Source organism: Aspergillus oryzae, chromosome 3 (assembly GCF_000184455.2).
Source record: "Aspergillus oryzae RIB40 DNA, chromosome 3".
In the NCBI taxonomy this organism is placed as follows: Eukaryota; Fungi; Ascomycota; class Eurotiomycetes; order Eurotiales; family Aspergillaceae; genus Aspergillus; species Aspergillus oryzae.
Genome location: NC_036437.1, coordinates 3,657,572 through 3,674,192, shown reverse-complemented (window position 1 = coordinate 3,674,192; position 16,621 = coordinate 3,657,572). Strand labels below are relative to the sequence as shown.

Below are 16,621 nucleotides of genomic sequence, written 5' to 3'. Positions count from 1 at the left end.
AACAAAAGGTAGAACAGGGTACTCCCTGGATCTATTCTCCAAATAAACGCCGCACCCGTTTAAGCACGCTATCCTTCTCGGGGTCGTACGGGTGATCCTTGCTTGGAATTTCTAGAACTGCAGGAAATGGATCGGCAAAGGAATCGACACTATGGCGGATGCGCTCTGCAACCTGTTCTCTCGTAAGCACGGCGACGAACTATAAAGAGCTTGAACATTTTTCTTTTAGGGCCGCGGGGGGAAGCACATAGCTTGAGTAACGTACGTGTTGATTGATGAGAACGATAGCAATATCTTTTCTTTCTTGGGTGAAGTTTTGGAACGCTTTCTCAATCGTAGAGGTTTCGGTCTTAGAGTCTACCACGAGGAAATTCCGTTGGGAGTCGGGGGGGTCTGTGACATGCTTTGAGAAGCCGATTAGCTCACCATCGGACATGTCGGCTGCTATAGCGCTCTTGAATCCACTTACGCCAACACCTGCGAGAAGAAGTCCAGTCACCGAGCTGATATAGGGAATTAGCAAAATTTGGTTCAGAATAACCCCACAGACTGTAGATTACTCTTCATCTCCGATGACAGCAAGGAACTGCCGGTCCTGTGGTATGTCAGCCGTCGGACTCGTGCAGATAAGAAGTGAAGTGGAGTGTGTACCTTGGCTTGGGCCGCCATAGTGATAGATCTGAGCGGTCGGCGAAGGGAACAGCTCAAACGTAAGTGGGATAAGACAAGGGTGACACTGTCCCCGTGGAGTCTCGACTTCCCGCAACTTGATCGGACAGTCGTCATAAGTGGCCCCGACTCTGCTTATGTAATCACAATTGTATGCGCTTTTTCTCATTGTGTTGTTGGATGTTTACACAAGTGGGACGCAAAGCTTGCCCTCAGCTTGTTGTCTTTGTCTTGCCATAGGTAAGTCCAGCGCTGATTCCTATGTACCTTTTGGTACCACTCAATAGGCTAATTCCTTTACTGAATTGCAGTTGCTCGCGCTACTATCGTAGCTTTTTTGGCGTCACGATGCCCCGGCTCATACGCCGCCAACCATTGACAGAGCGTATCAAATCCTATCTAAACCCCTTGGACTTTCTCCTATGGCTGTCGGAAGAGATAGATGCAAATGATTGGGATCAGTTTGAGAAGGACTGGGCACTTCCTTTGGGTGTGGCCTTAAATGTGGTCTTTCTGATCGCAAGAGCCAATACTCAACCCAGTGGCGGGAGAGCCATAGACGATGTTTTCGGCGAAGATGGAGGTACTCCCTGGCTCAGCTGGTTTGTAAGTTGTTTTCCGATAGCCATAGATTTTTACCGCCTATAACTTTGAGGTCCAGGCTCGTTGTGTGACTTGGGAATTTTGGCGCTAATGAACACCTTCATCACAGGCTTCGTTCGTCGTTCATCTACTCGCGTGTTTTACCGGGCTTAATAGTCTCTATACATTTTACCGCAAACGACACTATCGCATGTTTGAAGCATCAATTGATCGCGCACCTGCGACACCATCGGCTCACCGTGTACGTGTTGACTCAACTCCAGCCTCACCGCTGCGATACTTTGCAAATGCGATTTCCGGGTCGGCACGTTCAAGAGCGCACCCCGATGCGCAGCGCGACGTGTGGGAACTTGCCGTGTGGGACCCTCTACCGATATGTTTGCGGTTGTTCTGCCTTTTTAGCCCCGGGCACGTTTTAGTTTACTGGCTTTTCCTGCCTACACAACTGTCAGATCCTCGACCAAGTGTTACCATTGTGACGACAATCTTTTTGACAACGCTTTTGTCAGTACAGATGACATTTCTATCATCCTCTTTTAAGCAACAGGCCAAGGATTCTACCCTGGTACATAAAGAAGTGTTGAAAGAGTATGACACAAAATATGTACATCCTCGAACTCAGCCTTTAATGAGAGATGTCGGTACTCAATTTTCTGGCGCAGATGTCACCCAATCCGGCTCCAAATCCAAATCTAACAAAGTGGACACTTATACTCCAACATTCATTGTCCAGCGGGGGTTCAAGACCAGCCCGAACCCCAACTACCTTAAACACGTTGACCCGGATGGTATTTCTTCTGGGCGTCAATCACTAGCTGGAACCCCTTCTGGCCCGTCTCAATACCAAGGCTCACTGCAAACACCAAGTCATTTGCGGGACACTTCTCCTATTGTTCGAGGTCCGATCTCGTCAATTCGGCAGCCGCAGTTTCGTCAAACCCCTACCGCCACGGGAGATGGTGGCAGTCTTGGTATCTACTCGCATGCTAATTCTCCGTTGAGGAAATCAAGTTCCACGAACTTTGACCGCCGTCTCCGAAGTACTGGGGATTTCTTTTATAGGGAGCGAGGTGGAAGTCCAATGAAGAAGCCGTCTAGCCCGCTGAAGAGAAGCAATGTTCCTGGTGACGCGAGCGCCATTGCGTCAGGTTCAAGACGAAGTCATCTCGACTTACGTCGCCAGACAGGAAGGTTCTAAACAACTCAGAGTTATGATTTGTTCCTAGTAGGAAAGAGGACAACTTCATGGTAGGCCGATGCATCACGCATTCCTCGGAATTATTATACCGTTTACCCGCATATAGTCTTGTGGACAACATTTAACTAAGCATATGGGAGGGGAGTTTGGGAGTCCTTAGTCTTTTCTTCAGCTCAAAGATATATTCCTATTGCGTTCAAGGGGCACAGAGTCGACCCATATCAACTCGGGAATGTAGTCTGATAACAGACACGGCCAGCCACTGTATTATATGTTCCATGTCGCATTGTTGCGATGTTCGGAAATTAAACTTGAGCCAAACCGCAAATGAGGAAGCCAAAATATGTCCAGTCTTTTCGTTATTTCCTAAAATTCCTACTTGGTTACTTAGGATCCCGTCTGGGGCATGCCAGATGGGCAAGGGCGTCGCTGCTTCCCCAGATGTGGCCCAAATAAAAAGGAACCGACCAAGCGCGTGTGCTATTGCCATACCAAATAGCGTCAGAGCAGGGGCACACATTCCATGCTGAGCGACTCCTGTTTCTTGTTGCATTCCTTGAAGTGGTGAGCTGGATTCCTTAGCATTCCAATCGTATCATTACGCACGTCATCCCTTTTGCAACTTGGAATCAGCCTGCAGAGCAAATGTTCTCTCGAACTCTCTTCGCAAATGCTCTGTCGTGTTTCAATGAGCCATCAGCTTCATTGTCGCACGGCAAACGCCTCAGAAGGCGTAGTAATCACATCCCACCTTCACATACACAAGAAAAACCACGGTTTTCTAGGAAGGAATGGGTAAGTCGAAGGGCTGAACCTGACCTAAGAGTCGAATCTGTTAGCCTACCTCATCGATCCAAAATGGAGGGACATATTCCTTTACCGAAAGGACATTTGCTCAACCTCCAGCCTCGAGCTCGAAACGGCAGACGTACCAAATTCAGTGACCAAGGAGCGGAAAACGAGCAAAATGGAGCACATCCGACGGGGACCGACCAAAAGTCGGCCGGATCGAAGATTGGAACCCCCGAAACACCCCAGACTCTTTTGCGAAGGGGCAAGGCCACCAAGCTTCCCATGCCTAGAGCGTTTGCAGATAATGGTACGGAGCAAAAGAGGGAAGCATCCGTCACGCCTCAGAAAAAGGAGCAGAATATCAAGGTGCAGGGTCAGATGAAACGGTCCCCTGGTGCATCGGATCGCGAATCACCAAACTCGACAGACAAAGAACGCGAGCAATATTGGCGGAAAGTTCGAGGGAAGTTCGACAGGGAGTCGCCTACAGCATCACGCAACAAAGACAAACAGAAGGATTATTGTCAAGAGGCCTATAGAAAGATTATTTCATTGGCTAGCTCACCCAAACATGAAATCGCCAAACATAAGCAAAAAACAGCAAGTCCAGCTACTCGTGGTCAAAGAGTTTCTGAGCAAGGGGCTAAGCCCAGAACCAAAATAGCGGGTCCTACCATCGGCTGTCAAGGTAGCCCTGTGTCACACACCAAGGGGCATTCCGGTAATCAGGATGGATCTCAGGCGAGCAAGGACAAACTGACAGGCCGTGAGACCCATGACACGCCGCCTCAAAGGTCCCCTGTCAAGACAGATAACACTACCGACTCATCCATTCATTCACACCCTTCTATATCACCAGTTTCAGGCCCTAGCAGCTCGATGACCGAGTGGGAAGATAGATTTGTTGTCAATATGCCATCGGCCAAAGATCCAAATCCACCAACAATGAGCGTGGAGCAGATTGTGGAGTTTCAAAAGAGCATCGAGAATGTGCACAAAGATGGAGAGACGATGCTTGACCCTGATGCCCTTCCAAGTCCACGTACCACGTCACCTGAGGATAATCCGAATCTGCCAGATCACGAACGAAAGCAGCTTAGTACCCTCGACGGCCAGGACTCACGTTCAAGTCGTTCTGCAGAGACAGGTGAACAACCGGCAACGTGTCCATCTGGTCATAATCGATATTACTCACCTGACGAGGTTGGGAAACAGCGCTTCAGCACTATCTGGGAAGAGTCAACATCGAGAATAAAGCAGAAGGTCTCTGATGCTAATCCGGACGGCTCTTTTTTAGGGTGCAGGGAAATCAAGGGTCCATACGACAAGAATCCCGACGAGATTTTGCTTTTCTCTTCAACCAACGAGCGCCCCAGAGTGGTGGATGTGTCGACACCAATGGCCAAACCAAGGGATTGGAAAAATATAATTACGCCAACCCACACAACGACAGCAGTGTCAGAGGAAAAGACTGTCGCTCAAGAAGAACGGAAGCCAGCTTTTCAGAGTTCGAAGCATGCCCAATGCTCCAAGCAGTCACCGAAGACGATGTGTCACGAGACTATATGTCAACGACAGGACAAGGCAGAGACGCCTGCGCATGTCTCGGGGAAAGAGAACACAAACCATGCTGCCCATGCAGCAAGAACTCAGGACCAGAGAAAGAGCCATGGGGACGATGTGTTCATTATCACACCCACTATCACACGCACTATGGTGACCACTGGGGAAGCGAGAGGCGCTACGCCGAAACGTTCAGGCATACCGCCTCGGATAGCAGGCGAAACCATCAAAGATGTAAGGACGAAGCCTCAAATGCACTCTTCACCGTCGGGATTACGACGAGCGACCCAAAATTCGTGGGAGAGATCCAACGCAACTTGGCCAGCGCCTTCATTTTCAAGAGACACTCCCATGAAAAATGCTCCGGTGACACAACAAGGTCGAGCAGAACTGGGGCATATGAGCGCGGAAAGGCGCCAGGCCATACGTGGGTACATCCGTATGCCCGTCATGGTAAAGTCACGGACAGAAAATCTCGGTCAACGCGTACATAATACCACCCCACCAAAAGCGCCTGCTACTCCGCCGAAAAATGATTACCAAACCCCTGCAAGGAGCATGTCGGAGTCGTCTCAGTCCATACCCTCCTCGGGCCACGATATCTCTCCTGCCGGTTCGCTCACGAGGGATCAGCGGTATCCAAAAGCGCCAGCGCAGACCGCAAGAATTGTTGAGGTAGCCGAATTGGATGGCCTACAGGTCGACGATCCTAAAGATGAGCGTAAGACAGATCACAAGGAAGACGACAAATCAGGCGGCAAGTACACACACGAAGAGCATCTTCGCTCTAAGGTCGCTGATTTGCGTGCTGATCTACAGACAAGTGCGGTACAAGCAGACTACCGGGGTTTGTTGAATTCAATTACTATAAGTCTGATCATGGACATCTTCATCCTCTCGGCTGCGCAGGCACACAGCCTCTTCACACAGATAATAGACAATCGGCATTCAAGGACCGTCTTGTTCAAAATTGCTTTGAACTGTATTCTGAACATGGTTGAACACTGCCTGCATGTTTTCAGGAACCTGTTGCATGCTTGCTCCATTTACACCACAACAGGAGTTTGGCCTAGACCAAGTGAGAAAGATCTTGCTCGTTTTCTGACTGATCTTTGTCAAGTGGTGATTTACCTTGGTGTTCTTGGTTCTATCATGATGCTTCTGGGGCGAGCAGTTGAATATGTCATTCTTATCGGAAGCTGGATCGTATGGTTTGTAAGACCTCTAGGGTGGTTTCTGAGTGCGCTAGGAAGAGTTCTACAGGGTATGACAAACTGATACCTTTGGAGCCTTACATTGTTCTTGTACTTTTTGTATACTTGAGTGGCGGGTCCTCATTTCATGTATTATTATTCTTACGTTTGAACGTCTTTCCCAGCGACGTCAGTTATCGTTATGAACGGTTGTGCAATACAAGGTATTCTTTTGGGGCATAAAACGTGCTATATAATTAGTCAAGGCCCTCATATCATCTAATAGTAGGAAGAGTGTAAAGGCCCGAAGGTAAGTAACTATCATCATCACATTGATTTTGTTTTGGTTTTTGAGTCTATATTTCTATTCAAGACTTGAGTAAATAAAATTCCGTGAAATATATCAAATGCTTCATGAAGAAACTCCGTATCCCGTGTTGAAAAGGATAACTTTTCTTCGTTTCTCATGAACCCAACTCCGTTGTCATCCATAGTGTTGAATTATCGTAAGGTATCGCATCACCCTGTTGTATGTAGCCCTGCTCTGTTTTAAATAAAAGAGAAAGAGAAAAAGACAAAAGCGAGATAGAAAGTGGAGATGAGGATGTATAGACGAAAGTGAAAGAGGAGGCGGGGTCATGGTTGACGACCCCTGAGCTTCGGGCTCCTAGGGAGATTTGATTATGATGTTGAATTTAAGATTCTTCTCGCGCGCGATGAGAAATGAAAATAATCGGGTGGGGGTATAAGGTTGAAGTTAAAAGTCATGTTGAAATTAAATAACGCTCAAAGAAGAAATCGTTGAGAGGTCTTCAATTCGTGTCGCCATAAGCCATTCCGCGCCGTGGGGTGGTTCGACCCCAGGCAGGTATCGTTGAGATATAGATGTTGAATTAAGAAGTCATAGTAAATCGTTGAAGAGATGCCAGAGAAGTTAAAGAGCAGGCATAGCCTGGTGGGGTTGTTCGTGATATAGGTAGATTAGTTTGCGGTGGTCTCGGCCGTTTCGTTCTCCTGAGATTTCAAGTCGGCATTGTCTGCGGCGACTTCGACGTCGAAATCTCTTACGTTCAAGTCCTTGAACAGTTCAAAGAGATCGTATGTGTTGTGGAAGTCGTTGTTGACTGGATAGAAAGAATCAGCAAGTGAAATGAAGATGTAATAACTTTAGGATTAACTCACCGATGTTAACAAGGTACCAGCTGTCCACCAAACCTTGGATCAACTTCCTGCTGGGGCTTGTAGCAGCATGACACTTAGCCCAGTCTTCACCTAGACGGTATGCCTCGTCCTTCCAGGCTAAGAAACTGATTGTTTCAACAATGGTAGGTTGGACAACCTCTCTACCCGCGAAGATACCCCAAGTCAAGGCGTTGGGGCTATCGTGGGTGTTGGTCCGCAATTCACCATTCTTTGAAACCGCGTGGTAGGTGAGATCCTCGTTACCCTCAATGCGTGCAATCAGTTCGTCAAGCAAGTACGGGGGGATCAAGAGTTCGAGGTATGCCTTCTGGTAGACGAAGCCATTCTTCGGACCCCACCCATACACAGGGTGGGACGACTTAGCTCCATTGACAGCCGGTTGTGAGTTGATAGTGAGTATACCCCGGTTATTGAGTTCGATAAGGTTGGGCTTGATAGCTTTCGCTTCAGAGCTGATAGGTGTGTCGCTCCAGGGCAACCGACTCAGCTTACCCTCCAGGTATCTCACAAAAAGACGCGACAGGTCCTTAATGGACTTTGGCTCACCCCACAGTTGAATGTTTTGTTCGTTTGTGCCCTTGAGTCCTATGCCGTAAGAATCAAGTTCACCGAAAGCGGGAGATCGGGAGTCGGTCCAGCGGCCGTTCGGGAATTCGTCCCATGTCTGCGTACGAGCGATGTAAGAAGAGTTTCTGTTCCGCCAGAAGATTGGGCGAACATCCTCTGCCCTACGGTTAAGACCAAGCGATGGCCGCCAGGGCAAGGGTCGCTGGATTGGTGTCTCTTCGGAGGGCAAAAGTTTCAGCTCATCGAGGACTAGCTGTGTGGCCTGGGCAAGGTTCATCGTATAACTAGTAACAGTTATGAGCTGTCGGTTTTGGTGGAAGAGAGAAATCCAACTTACAAGTGCAAATGGTTAATGCCAGCTGCCAGAAGCCTCCTGCACATGTCTGCGATCAAGACCTTTCCAATCTCCTTGACAGCTGCATCATCATTCTTCACGGGCTCCAGAGTCTCAAGCCAATCTTCGGGAATATGAATCTTTGTCCAGTTTGCTCGTCTGATAAACGCAGCATAGGTTTGAATCGGCATGATACCAGGGATAATAGGCACGTTGATTCCCTTAGCGCGGCATTTCTTTACCCAACTGATGAAAAGATCCGTATCGTAGAACATCTGTGTGATAACGAATGAGGCTCCTGCATCGACCTTCTCCTTCAGGTGATCGATCAAGAGGTCCACATCTGGGTTATCGTCGGCGCCTTCCGGGTAACCACCCACTCCAATGTCAAAATGGTTTCCGTATTTGTCCCGAATGTACTTGACCAGGTCTTTCGCATAACGAAGTCCGCCCTCGGCAGCTTCCCACTTCTCTTTCTCACGAGGCGGGTCACCGCGAAGGGCCAAGATATTAGTGCAGCCAGACTTGTAGGCGGCCTGGAGGGCAGCATCTACCTTTTCCGTCGGCATGTCTGTACATGTTAAATGCATGCAAGTCTCCAGTCCGTATACCGATTGGGCCACATTAACCATCTCACAAGTCAAGTCTGACAACCGCCCTCCGGCACCCCATGTGATATCAATGAAGGATGGGCCCAGTGCGTGCATTCGGTCCATTCTGTCGTAAAGATTTTGCACACCTTGCGCTGTTTTGGGGGGGAAGAACTCAAACGAGATGCCGACTCTTTCAGCGGCCTCATTTTGGGCAAGCTTTTCCTTAATATGCATTGTGTGTAGTTAGGCTAGATGACAGTACTAAAATTAGCGGATCTGTTGGGAATGATAATTGTAGTACAACTTCAACTTCGCTAGAAGGTCCAAAGGAATAAACTTACAGGAACAATGATGGGCTTTTTCACAACTGGGGCAAATTGTCTAGCTTAAACAGCGCTCTTGGTTGCTGTTCAACCGTTCCTGGTATTATCGGTCACCGGGCCTGCCAGCGAACAGTGTTAATATACCGAATGAGAAGCTTCCAACAAACAAACGAAGAAGAATTGAAAAGAATGAAAGACTGCTGCAAAGCCAGGTCTCAGAAGAAGGAAGAAAAGCCCAAGGGAAGGGAGGGGAAAAAAACCGACCTTACGTTAAAGCAAGGGGAAGATGAGATAACCTATCGTAAAGAAGGCCGGACTTCGGAGGTTGCCCTGTGGCACGTGTCCCACTCCCAATCGGTCAGTTACAGACCCTCAACAGAGCCTAAGGGTTATTTAGTGCACAGAATATGAGATCCAGGACTATATAGGGACACCAGTTCACTCTGAGATGTTTGAACCAGGCAGATCGGGCGGTAAGCAGAGAAAGAGGAACTTGGGAGAGGAGGAGAGAAAGAGAGCTAACACGATACGTCGGTCCGATCCACGGGCCTCCTCCCAGACCCCTCATTCCTGCCATTGGCCTAAGGCCTTCGCCCGCCTTGCCCCTCCTTGGGAAATTGCCTAAAAGAAAATCATAAAAAAAAAAAGACCCATCGATCGTTGCTGATAACCGTCTTTTCCCCCAAAACAAGTCTCACCACCGAATCTCACTACTCTGGACTATTTTTGTGTTTAACCAATTGAGGCTCCCAAATTATTAGCCTTGTTCCACTGAACCCTGAAATCTTCTATCAACACAAAAGTCGTCGCAAGGAAGATCTACAACAATGTCCGCCGCTACCATCCCTGCTCCTGCCGCCGAGCAAGACTACAAGGAGACATTGCTTCCCTTGTTGATGAAGAATAACGTCCTGTCCTTTGGCTCCTTTATCCTTAAGTCCGGCCGTGAATCTCCGTACTTCTTCACCTCTTCTCTCCTCCACACTGCGCCTTTGCTCCGTGCCACCTCGGCAGCCTATGCCAGTGTCTTGTCTGCCCCGCCATTCGTAACTGTTGCGGCGGACGGTACTACCACACCCAACTTCGACATTATCTTTGGCCCGGCTTATAAGGGCATTCCGGTGTGCGCTTCCGTTCTGAATGAATTAGCGGTGCGAGACTCTCTCTCCGCGTCTGCTAAGGGAACCTGGGACAATGTCAGCTACTCCTTCAACCGTAAGGAGGCCAAGGACCACGGTGAAGGAGGAAACATTGTCGGTGCTCCTCTGAAGGGAAAGCGTGTTGTCATTGTCGACGATGTTATCACAGCTGGAACCGCCATCCGCGAGGCCGTGAGCATCATTCAGAAGGAAGGCGGTATTGTTACCGGCATTGTTGTCCTACTTGATCGCGAGGAAAGAGTCAGCGACGCTGAGCCTAAGAGCGCTATCGGCGTTGCACAGAGGGATCTTGGTGAAAACATCCCCATTCGCGCAGTGATTGGTCTTCACGACTTGATCGAAAAGCTGGGTGATAAGATCGGGGAGTCCGAGATCCAGCGCTTGAAGGATTACAGGGCTCGCTACGGAGCCGAATAGATCCGGTGCATTAGCATTATAGGCAAAAAATAGACGACGAAATGATCATATTTTTCTTGTAAATACGCTGATTTGGCGCACATTCCTTCCCCGTTGTCGGTGTATCGAAAATCGGGTGAAGAGGCATTTCTTACGTTCTTTTTTGGATTATCTTTTTTATTTATAGATTCAATAGTGTCAATTTTTAATTGACATGGCTTATGTAGCATGCCCATGTATGTACGACTGCTTTTACGATAAATGACTCAATATAGAACTTGTTACGTGCATCGTTATATATATCTTGGCGAACGTTTTGCCATTCTGAGCAACAATTTGACTGGCATATGGGGCAGCTACACTAACATGTGTAGATTTATGAAGACTAGATCTGTTATTAGTAGAAATTTACAAGAATATATTGAGAATGTACTTAAGTAGCACATGTTCCGGTTTCAGTTCAATGCCTACACAAGCATATACAGTTGCTCACTATATCAAAATGGATAGACATAGTATATATACATGTCCCTTCAAGAATCTTTCATATGAGATTCCTGCGGAATATACTTTAAAGGATTGATTGGAATGCATCTGTTAGATTTGCCACAGGCCTCGCAATCAAATCATCTACTGGTTGGTGTAGTCTCCGTCTTTTTACTTTCACCTACGAGGCTAGACATAGGATCCGACTCCCTGAGATGTTAACCTGGTGTTCAAGTATCTGTCGGTGGACCCAATCATCTGTTAAGGTCTTTAGTTACCCGATGTTCTTGCTACTAAACCCGTCCAAGCAGGATCCAAGAGGCTGACTATACACCAATAAGCACATTATCCCAAGTTAATTAGACACTCTACCCCTTAATATCTCCTTTGGCGAGTCTAGTATCAATATGTACGGCCATGGCTATCTGAAACGATATCGAATAAATATCTCCGTTGTCTTCTCTATTCAGAGTTGACCCGCTTCTGTAGGCTATTATAGCATTCACCACTCCCAAGGAGCCACGATCACTCGGACACCGACGAAGCCCGAAGAGTTTTGTATAGGATAGTCATCTTAAAGAGAGGTCTGTGTAATCCATGCGGAAGGTAAACATAGGCAACAAAGGCTTCACCGAGACTTACTTTCCAGCCTGGGAGCAGAGCTTCGACTCAACAACGAGCCACGGATAAGGAAAAGGCAAGGCACTCTTGTTAGGTTAACTTGCATCTCCTATACCGAGTCTATGGCACAACACTACAGGGTCTGGACTTGCACTTCCAAGGAACCCATCTCGCAGAAACAAGTTTTGATACTTAAGCTTTGGTGTGAGTTGACGGACTTTTATTTTGACAAAGCTGCGCGAGAGTCGATGACATGCAGACACAGATAGACCTCCGTGTAGCGGACAGTTGTAGAATATAAACAGCTCAACGATCCCTGATCCATACAAGCAAGGAAGTATAGCGAGAATAGGTGTCACGACAGTCACAACATGTGTGGTGCCATCCTGAATGTCTGCTCAGAAAGGCACGTCTGTGGCGAGCTGAAGGTCAACAAGGGCTTGCAGTCCGTCCTGCATGGAAAGTTGAGAAGGGCAGCAAGGCAAGTGGTAGAGAGTCGGTGAACGATAAGAGAGAGAAGCTGTCACTAGTTTCTGGGCTCATGGATGCAGGAAGTGGGTCCGATGGCGAACGTTCGGGCTCGGCCAGCGCGCTAATATCTGGTATCACAAAAGTTTCACGGGTAAGCTACAGCATCAGGGAGCTAAGCGTCTCTCATAAGGGGCTGCAAGAATTGACATGTATTGCTCACGGCCACGCTGGGTAGAACGAGTCAATTTCGCCAACGATGTATATGATATGTAGTCTGACTCCACTGTCGCTTACCATGTGCCTATAGGACTTATTGGCACCTGCACGATGGATAAGCTAGTCATTTTTGAAAGATAAAAAAGTGGGACCGGGGGAACAAAACATGCTGTTCAAACGCAATATTTGCAATGGTTTGGAGAAAGGTTCGGTTTACGACGCACCGGTAACGCACAGGAGGCTCGGTGAATCTTGCCTCCCTGTTTAGTTGCCTGCATATATGTCAGCTTAAGGCAGAAGTTTTGTCTTTTTTGAGTCCCCAAGTCAACTGAGGTGGTCACACCGCATTGGTCAGAATCGTTCCTTGTTGATCATACTTCTGATATCACACTGAAACTCGCTTGCGACAAGCAACAGAGTGTTGGAAGAACAAAGAATGACTCAATGTTGGGTGTTACCGCTTCTTCGTCGCCATCACTTCTACCTCAACGGTTGTGTTATGTGTTGATTGCTACATGCCTCAATACGAGGCGAAACAAGCCTCAGAACTCGAGCTGCGCCCTGTTGGTAGGCTTAGATAAGACTTAAAATTGTAACACATCAGATCACGAAGGTCTGTTCGCCTATCTAGGTAGTAGTATTCGGTTGATAAAGCTGTAGAATATCATCGGTATCTCCGGAGATGGTCAAGCCTGATGATCATGAGCGAGCTGTTATCATCTGCCTTCCATAATCAGCAAGATTGGGACCGGTGTCCCGATTGGGACCATAGTAAGGACATTTTCCAAATGATTGTAATTTGTATGCGTCTATAGTCACAGCTATAGAAGGGTTTGAAGGCCGAGCACGGACTATATAGGGTGGGCCGAGCTGATGTGTTGTTAATCATGTTCATGCTGGAGCTCTTTGGGACAGGCTACCAAGATCCTGGACAGCGATCATCCGAGTAATCTACTCTCCAAAGTTACCCTAGTTACTAGTTACTACTAAATTCCTTAGTAATGATTCAGGGACCGACAGGCGGTCTGTGATTGACCCACAAGTCCGGTGCGACGGTGAGTGGCTCAACCTCTCCACCCCCACGGGAGTCGGGGAGGCCATCGGATCCACCCAAACACAAGGAAGGATCTCGTAAGAAGTATATTAGTATGTGTGTTTGGTGTTGGTTCAATAATCAAGGATAAGGAGTTGTCTCAGATAGTATAACGAGCCGGACTCCGGTACAGAATATGATCGCAACTACCACGGCGCACGGGGTTCTGCTCTGCAAGCTTATCCGGATGGTACAGCTAGTTTATGCATCTTATATGTCATCATATGTGACATTTATCCCAACACTTAGTATGTTCGTCTGTTAGTACGATACACGCGGACAGACTTACCAGGATAGTTCCTTCATCCGCCTCGACTCCTCCAGCAAGGGATAAAGCCCACACCCAACAGACTGGGTAATAGTTTCAAACCGCACTGCCGTTTCCATTCGGAAATATTGTCAGATTTTTGTGCCCATCGCAATCGGAGGTTTGTTACGATAATTGACCTATTGGAAGTTAGTAACCGATTTTATTGCGACTAGATGTTCATGGAATACTACTATGATATAACAACATTCTGACAATCACCAGATATTTTTGATTTCAATGAAACTTGAATTGTAAATTCAGGTCAGAAATCAATTCCAATGAAGAATGGAACAAATGTCAACAGAAAACTTGAATCGGAACACTTCGACCAGATGCTTCTTCTAATTCATGAGCCTTTTTGTGTCAAAACGACTTATCAGCCAATCCGTATATCGTCCCTGGGATGTAAACCTAGTTCGTTGCCTCGTAAGTTAGGCGGCTCGTCTCCTTGCATCCGATCGAGCTCAGTAGAAGTCAACCGACATGTTCGGCCTCAGTATCTTGTCGAGCAGCAATCGATTGCAACATGTTAAATCATACTAATCCCGGATATAAAGTTGTGCTATTTTGAAGCTACCAAAGCAAGGAGGCGCACAAAGAAAGATTAATCGAATCCTGTTCTTTTAATGCTCTACAACCATCGTATGAATGCGTATGCATGCACGTAATCCATCATTTTGTCTGTTGGGTTTTTTACAATACCGTCATTTGGTGTTCGGCAGCCGGCGGCGGACAAAGGTTTAGTTCGCCTCAACAACTTCAACCTTAGAATATCAGTATTCAGCTCAACAATCTGGAATTGATTTCGCTATAATTCATGAGGCAATGAGCCTAGAGTGATTTCATCCTTCAGCCTCGTATACAAACCCTATTAGGAATGATAGAATGGCTAAACAAGTTACAAGCGAGCTACACATTATCTTGAGTCGAAAATTACACGATATGAGAGATCACAATATAATTGCCATAATGGGATCACAAAGATAAGTACACTCTCATAAACCCGATTATTCCGGAGGGAAAAAAAACAAAATTGCGACATCGTGTCACGTCCTCGGTTCCACATGGCTTTATCAATGCTAGTAATATGAGTTCAGATATTCGTTGTTATCAGACCTAGTTGTTGTTATTAAAAAAAGGGAAAAAGATCCAATCGCAATTGCTGGCACCAGAATAACCACTCTGTTTCAATGCTCAGAGCAGGTTGAGTGTGCTGCAGAATTATCTTTAACTTAATGTAGTCGCTGTTATGAATCTAAATAATATCCATGATAATCGAGAAAACAAGGGTGTCCTTACTAGTAAACCGTTGCGCCAACAAGTTTCGAATACTAAAGATATCAACGTTCAATGCGATAAGGGCGTTACGGCTCTTTTTTTTTCTTCTTTTTCTTTTTTTTTTTTTTCTCTCTCTCTTTATTCTTCAACCTCTCCATTTTGTATCTAAGTATTTTATCATGTCTCTTCTTTTCTTCTTTCGGAGAGTACCTCGTGGACCATCTTTGCTATATCGCCGCATAGAACTTGGATTCCAATCCGACGTTCAGAAATACAATCACCATTTGTCGCAATCTTCATGTAAAAATTACACCACCAAAAAGATAAGAATTCATTAGAAGCCAAATTAATTGATATTCCTAGCTTTAGTACATTGTATTCTGAATATGGTAGTCAGCTAAGAAGTGGGTTGTGCATACAACCTCACGTCCGAATCTATGTATTACCAAGAGCTAGACTGGGTAATGAGCGGCATATGCTGTCAATCGCACTATTTGAACTATGCATATAATCTTGCATGATCCATTGTATTTGGGCAAAGGCAGAGTGTCGGTAAGCATTATATCTCAGGTAATTTAGAATTCTAGAAAGCGGACACTGACTGATACCATCAAACGTGAACCTTTTGATATATCAGATAGATGGGAAAAGACTTGGTTAGGATCGACCCAGACCCCATGCCACTAGTGGTAACCGACCAAAATGACAAGGAATTAACCCGGACCCACTGGATCCACTCATACTGTAAATAGTATTGCGTTAGAGGTACAGTAGGACGTACATCATGCGCAGTTGTACAGTAGTTGCATAGTATGGCCATCCTCGGTACAGCCGTTCGCCTCTCCCAAACTTCCATTGAGGGCAGTGGCTTTACTAAGTTACTACTCTCGGTCAGCGAATGATTGAGGCCTGAGCGAACACGGATACTAAGTGTGGCTGATTTTGAATGGAGACCTCAATCTCCACTGCGTACGCACAGGTGTTTCCATATGCCTGTCTGTCTATCTATCTCGCGGGCCGGCGAACGACATGCCTGGCTCTTATTTTATTTTTATTTTCATTTTTATTTATCTTTTTTAGCTTTGTCTGAGCTGGAGCATCGTGAGCTCGTTATGAAAGATCATCGGTTGATTTTCTTGTTCGAGCTGATATCAGTCGTCGTTGACCCATCGGCCTATCTGTATAACAGAGTTAATGTTGCTCGGTCCCAATCTTTTACTCTGCCTCGATCCTGCAAGACTTCGGACAAAAGTCTTCGCATATATTCTTTTCTTCTTCCTCTTATCTTCTGTTTTCCCTTCTGTCTCTTTTTCTTTGCTATTTCACTGCCGCCACTGATATTCCTCCGGCCTCTTCCTTTCCCTCCCCGGTAATAATACCTATCAGAATCCTCTCGAGGGATCATCCTTCCGATTGTCAAGACACATAAAGAAGGAAGGGAGGGGCGACATTTCATTTGGAAGAAGTTTGTCAGTCAACACCCCCCTTCAGGAGCCCCTTTATTACTCGCCTTTCTTTCTAGCTATCGTCAGTCTTCTTTAAGCACATGCCG

At 46.7% G+C, this 16,621-nt stretch overlaps 5 protein-coding genes across 5 annotated transcripts; 3 read left to right on the top strand and 2 right to left on the bottom strand.

Annotated features, from left to right (window-relative positions):
* Positions 1-31: 31 nt before the first annotated feature.
* AO090026000517 (H(+)-transporting V1 sector ATPase subunit F) lies at positions 32-669 on the bottom strand (the record flags this gene model as incomplete). Its single annotated transcript, XM_001821904.3, has 5 exons — positions 32-172; positions 266-403; positions 470-503; positions 561-595; positions 652-669. 5 exons carry the CDS (start codon positions 667-669, stop codon positions 32-34), a joined length of 366 nt encoding a protein of 121 aa, XP_001821956.1.
* A 348-nt stretch (positions 670-1,017) lies between these two features.
* On the top strand, positions 1,018-2,470 carry AO090026000518 (Nur1/Mug154 family protein; the record flags this gene model as incomplete). Its single annotated transcript, XM_001821905.3, has 2 exons — positions 1,018-1,275; positions 1,382-2,470. The coding sequence occupies 2 exons, from the start codon at positions 1,018-1,020 to the stop codon at positions 2,468-2,470; spliced, it is 1,347 nt and encodes a 448-aa protein (XP_001821957.1).
* Positions 2,471-3,328: 858 nt separating this feature from the next.
* AO090026000519 (putative NTP binding protein) lies at positions 3,329-6,103 on the top strand (the record flags this gene model as incomplete). The annotated part of the gene is made up of 1 exon (XM_001821906.1): positions 3,329-6,103. The coding sequence occupies one exon, from the start codon at positions 3,329-3,331 to the stop codon at positions 6,101-6,103; it is 2,775 nt and encodes a 924-aa protein (XP_001821958.1).
* An 896-nt stretch (positions 6,104-6,999) lies between these two features.
* AO090026000520 (methylenetetrahydrofolate reductase (NAD(P)H) MET13) lies at positions 7,000-8,949 on the bottom strand (the record flags this gene model as incomplete). Its single annotated transcript, XM_001821907.1, has 3 exons — positions 7,000-7,142; positions 7,201-8,072; positions 8,126-8,949. The coding sequence occupies 3 exons, from the start codon at positions 8,947-8,949 to the stop codon at positions 7,000-7,002; spliced, it is 1,839 nt and encodes a 612-aa protein (XP_001821959.1).
* Positions 8,950-9,865: 916 nt separating this feature from the next.
* On the top strand, positions 9,866-10,615 carry AO090026000521 (orotate phosphoribosyltransferase; the record flags this gene model as incomplete). Its single annotated transcript, XM_001821908.3, has 1 exon — positions 9,866-10,615. One exon carries the CDS (start codon positions 9,866-9,868, stop codon positions 10,613-10,615), a length of 750 nt encoding a protein of 249 aa, XP_001821960.1.
* Between the last annotated feature and the right edge of the window lie 6,006 nt (positions 10,616-16,621).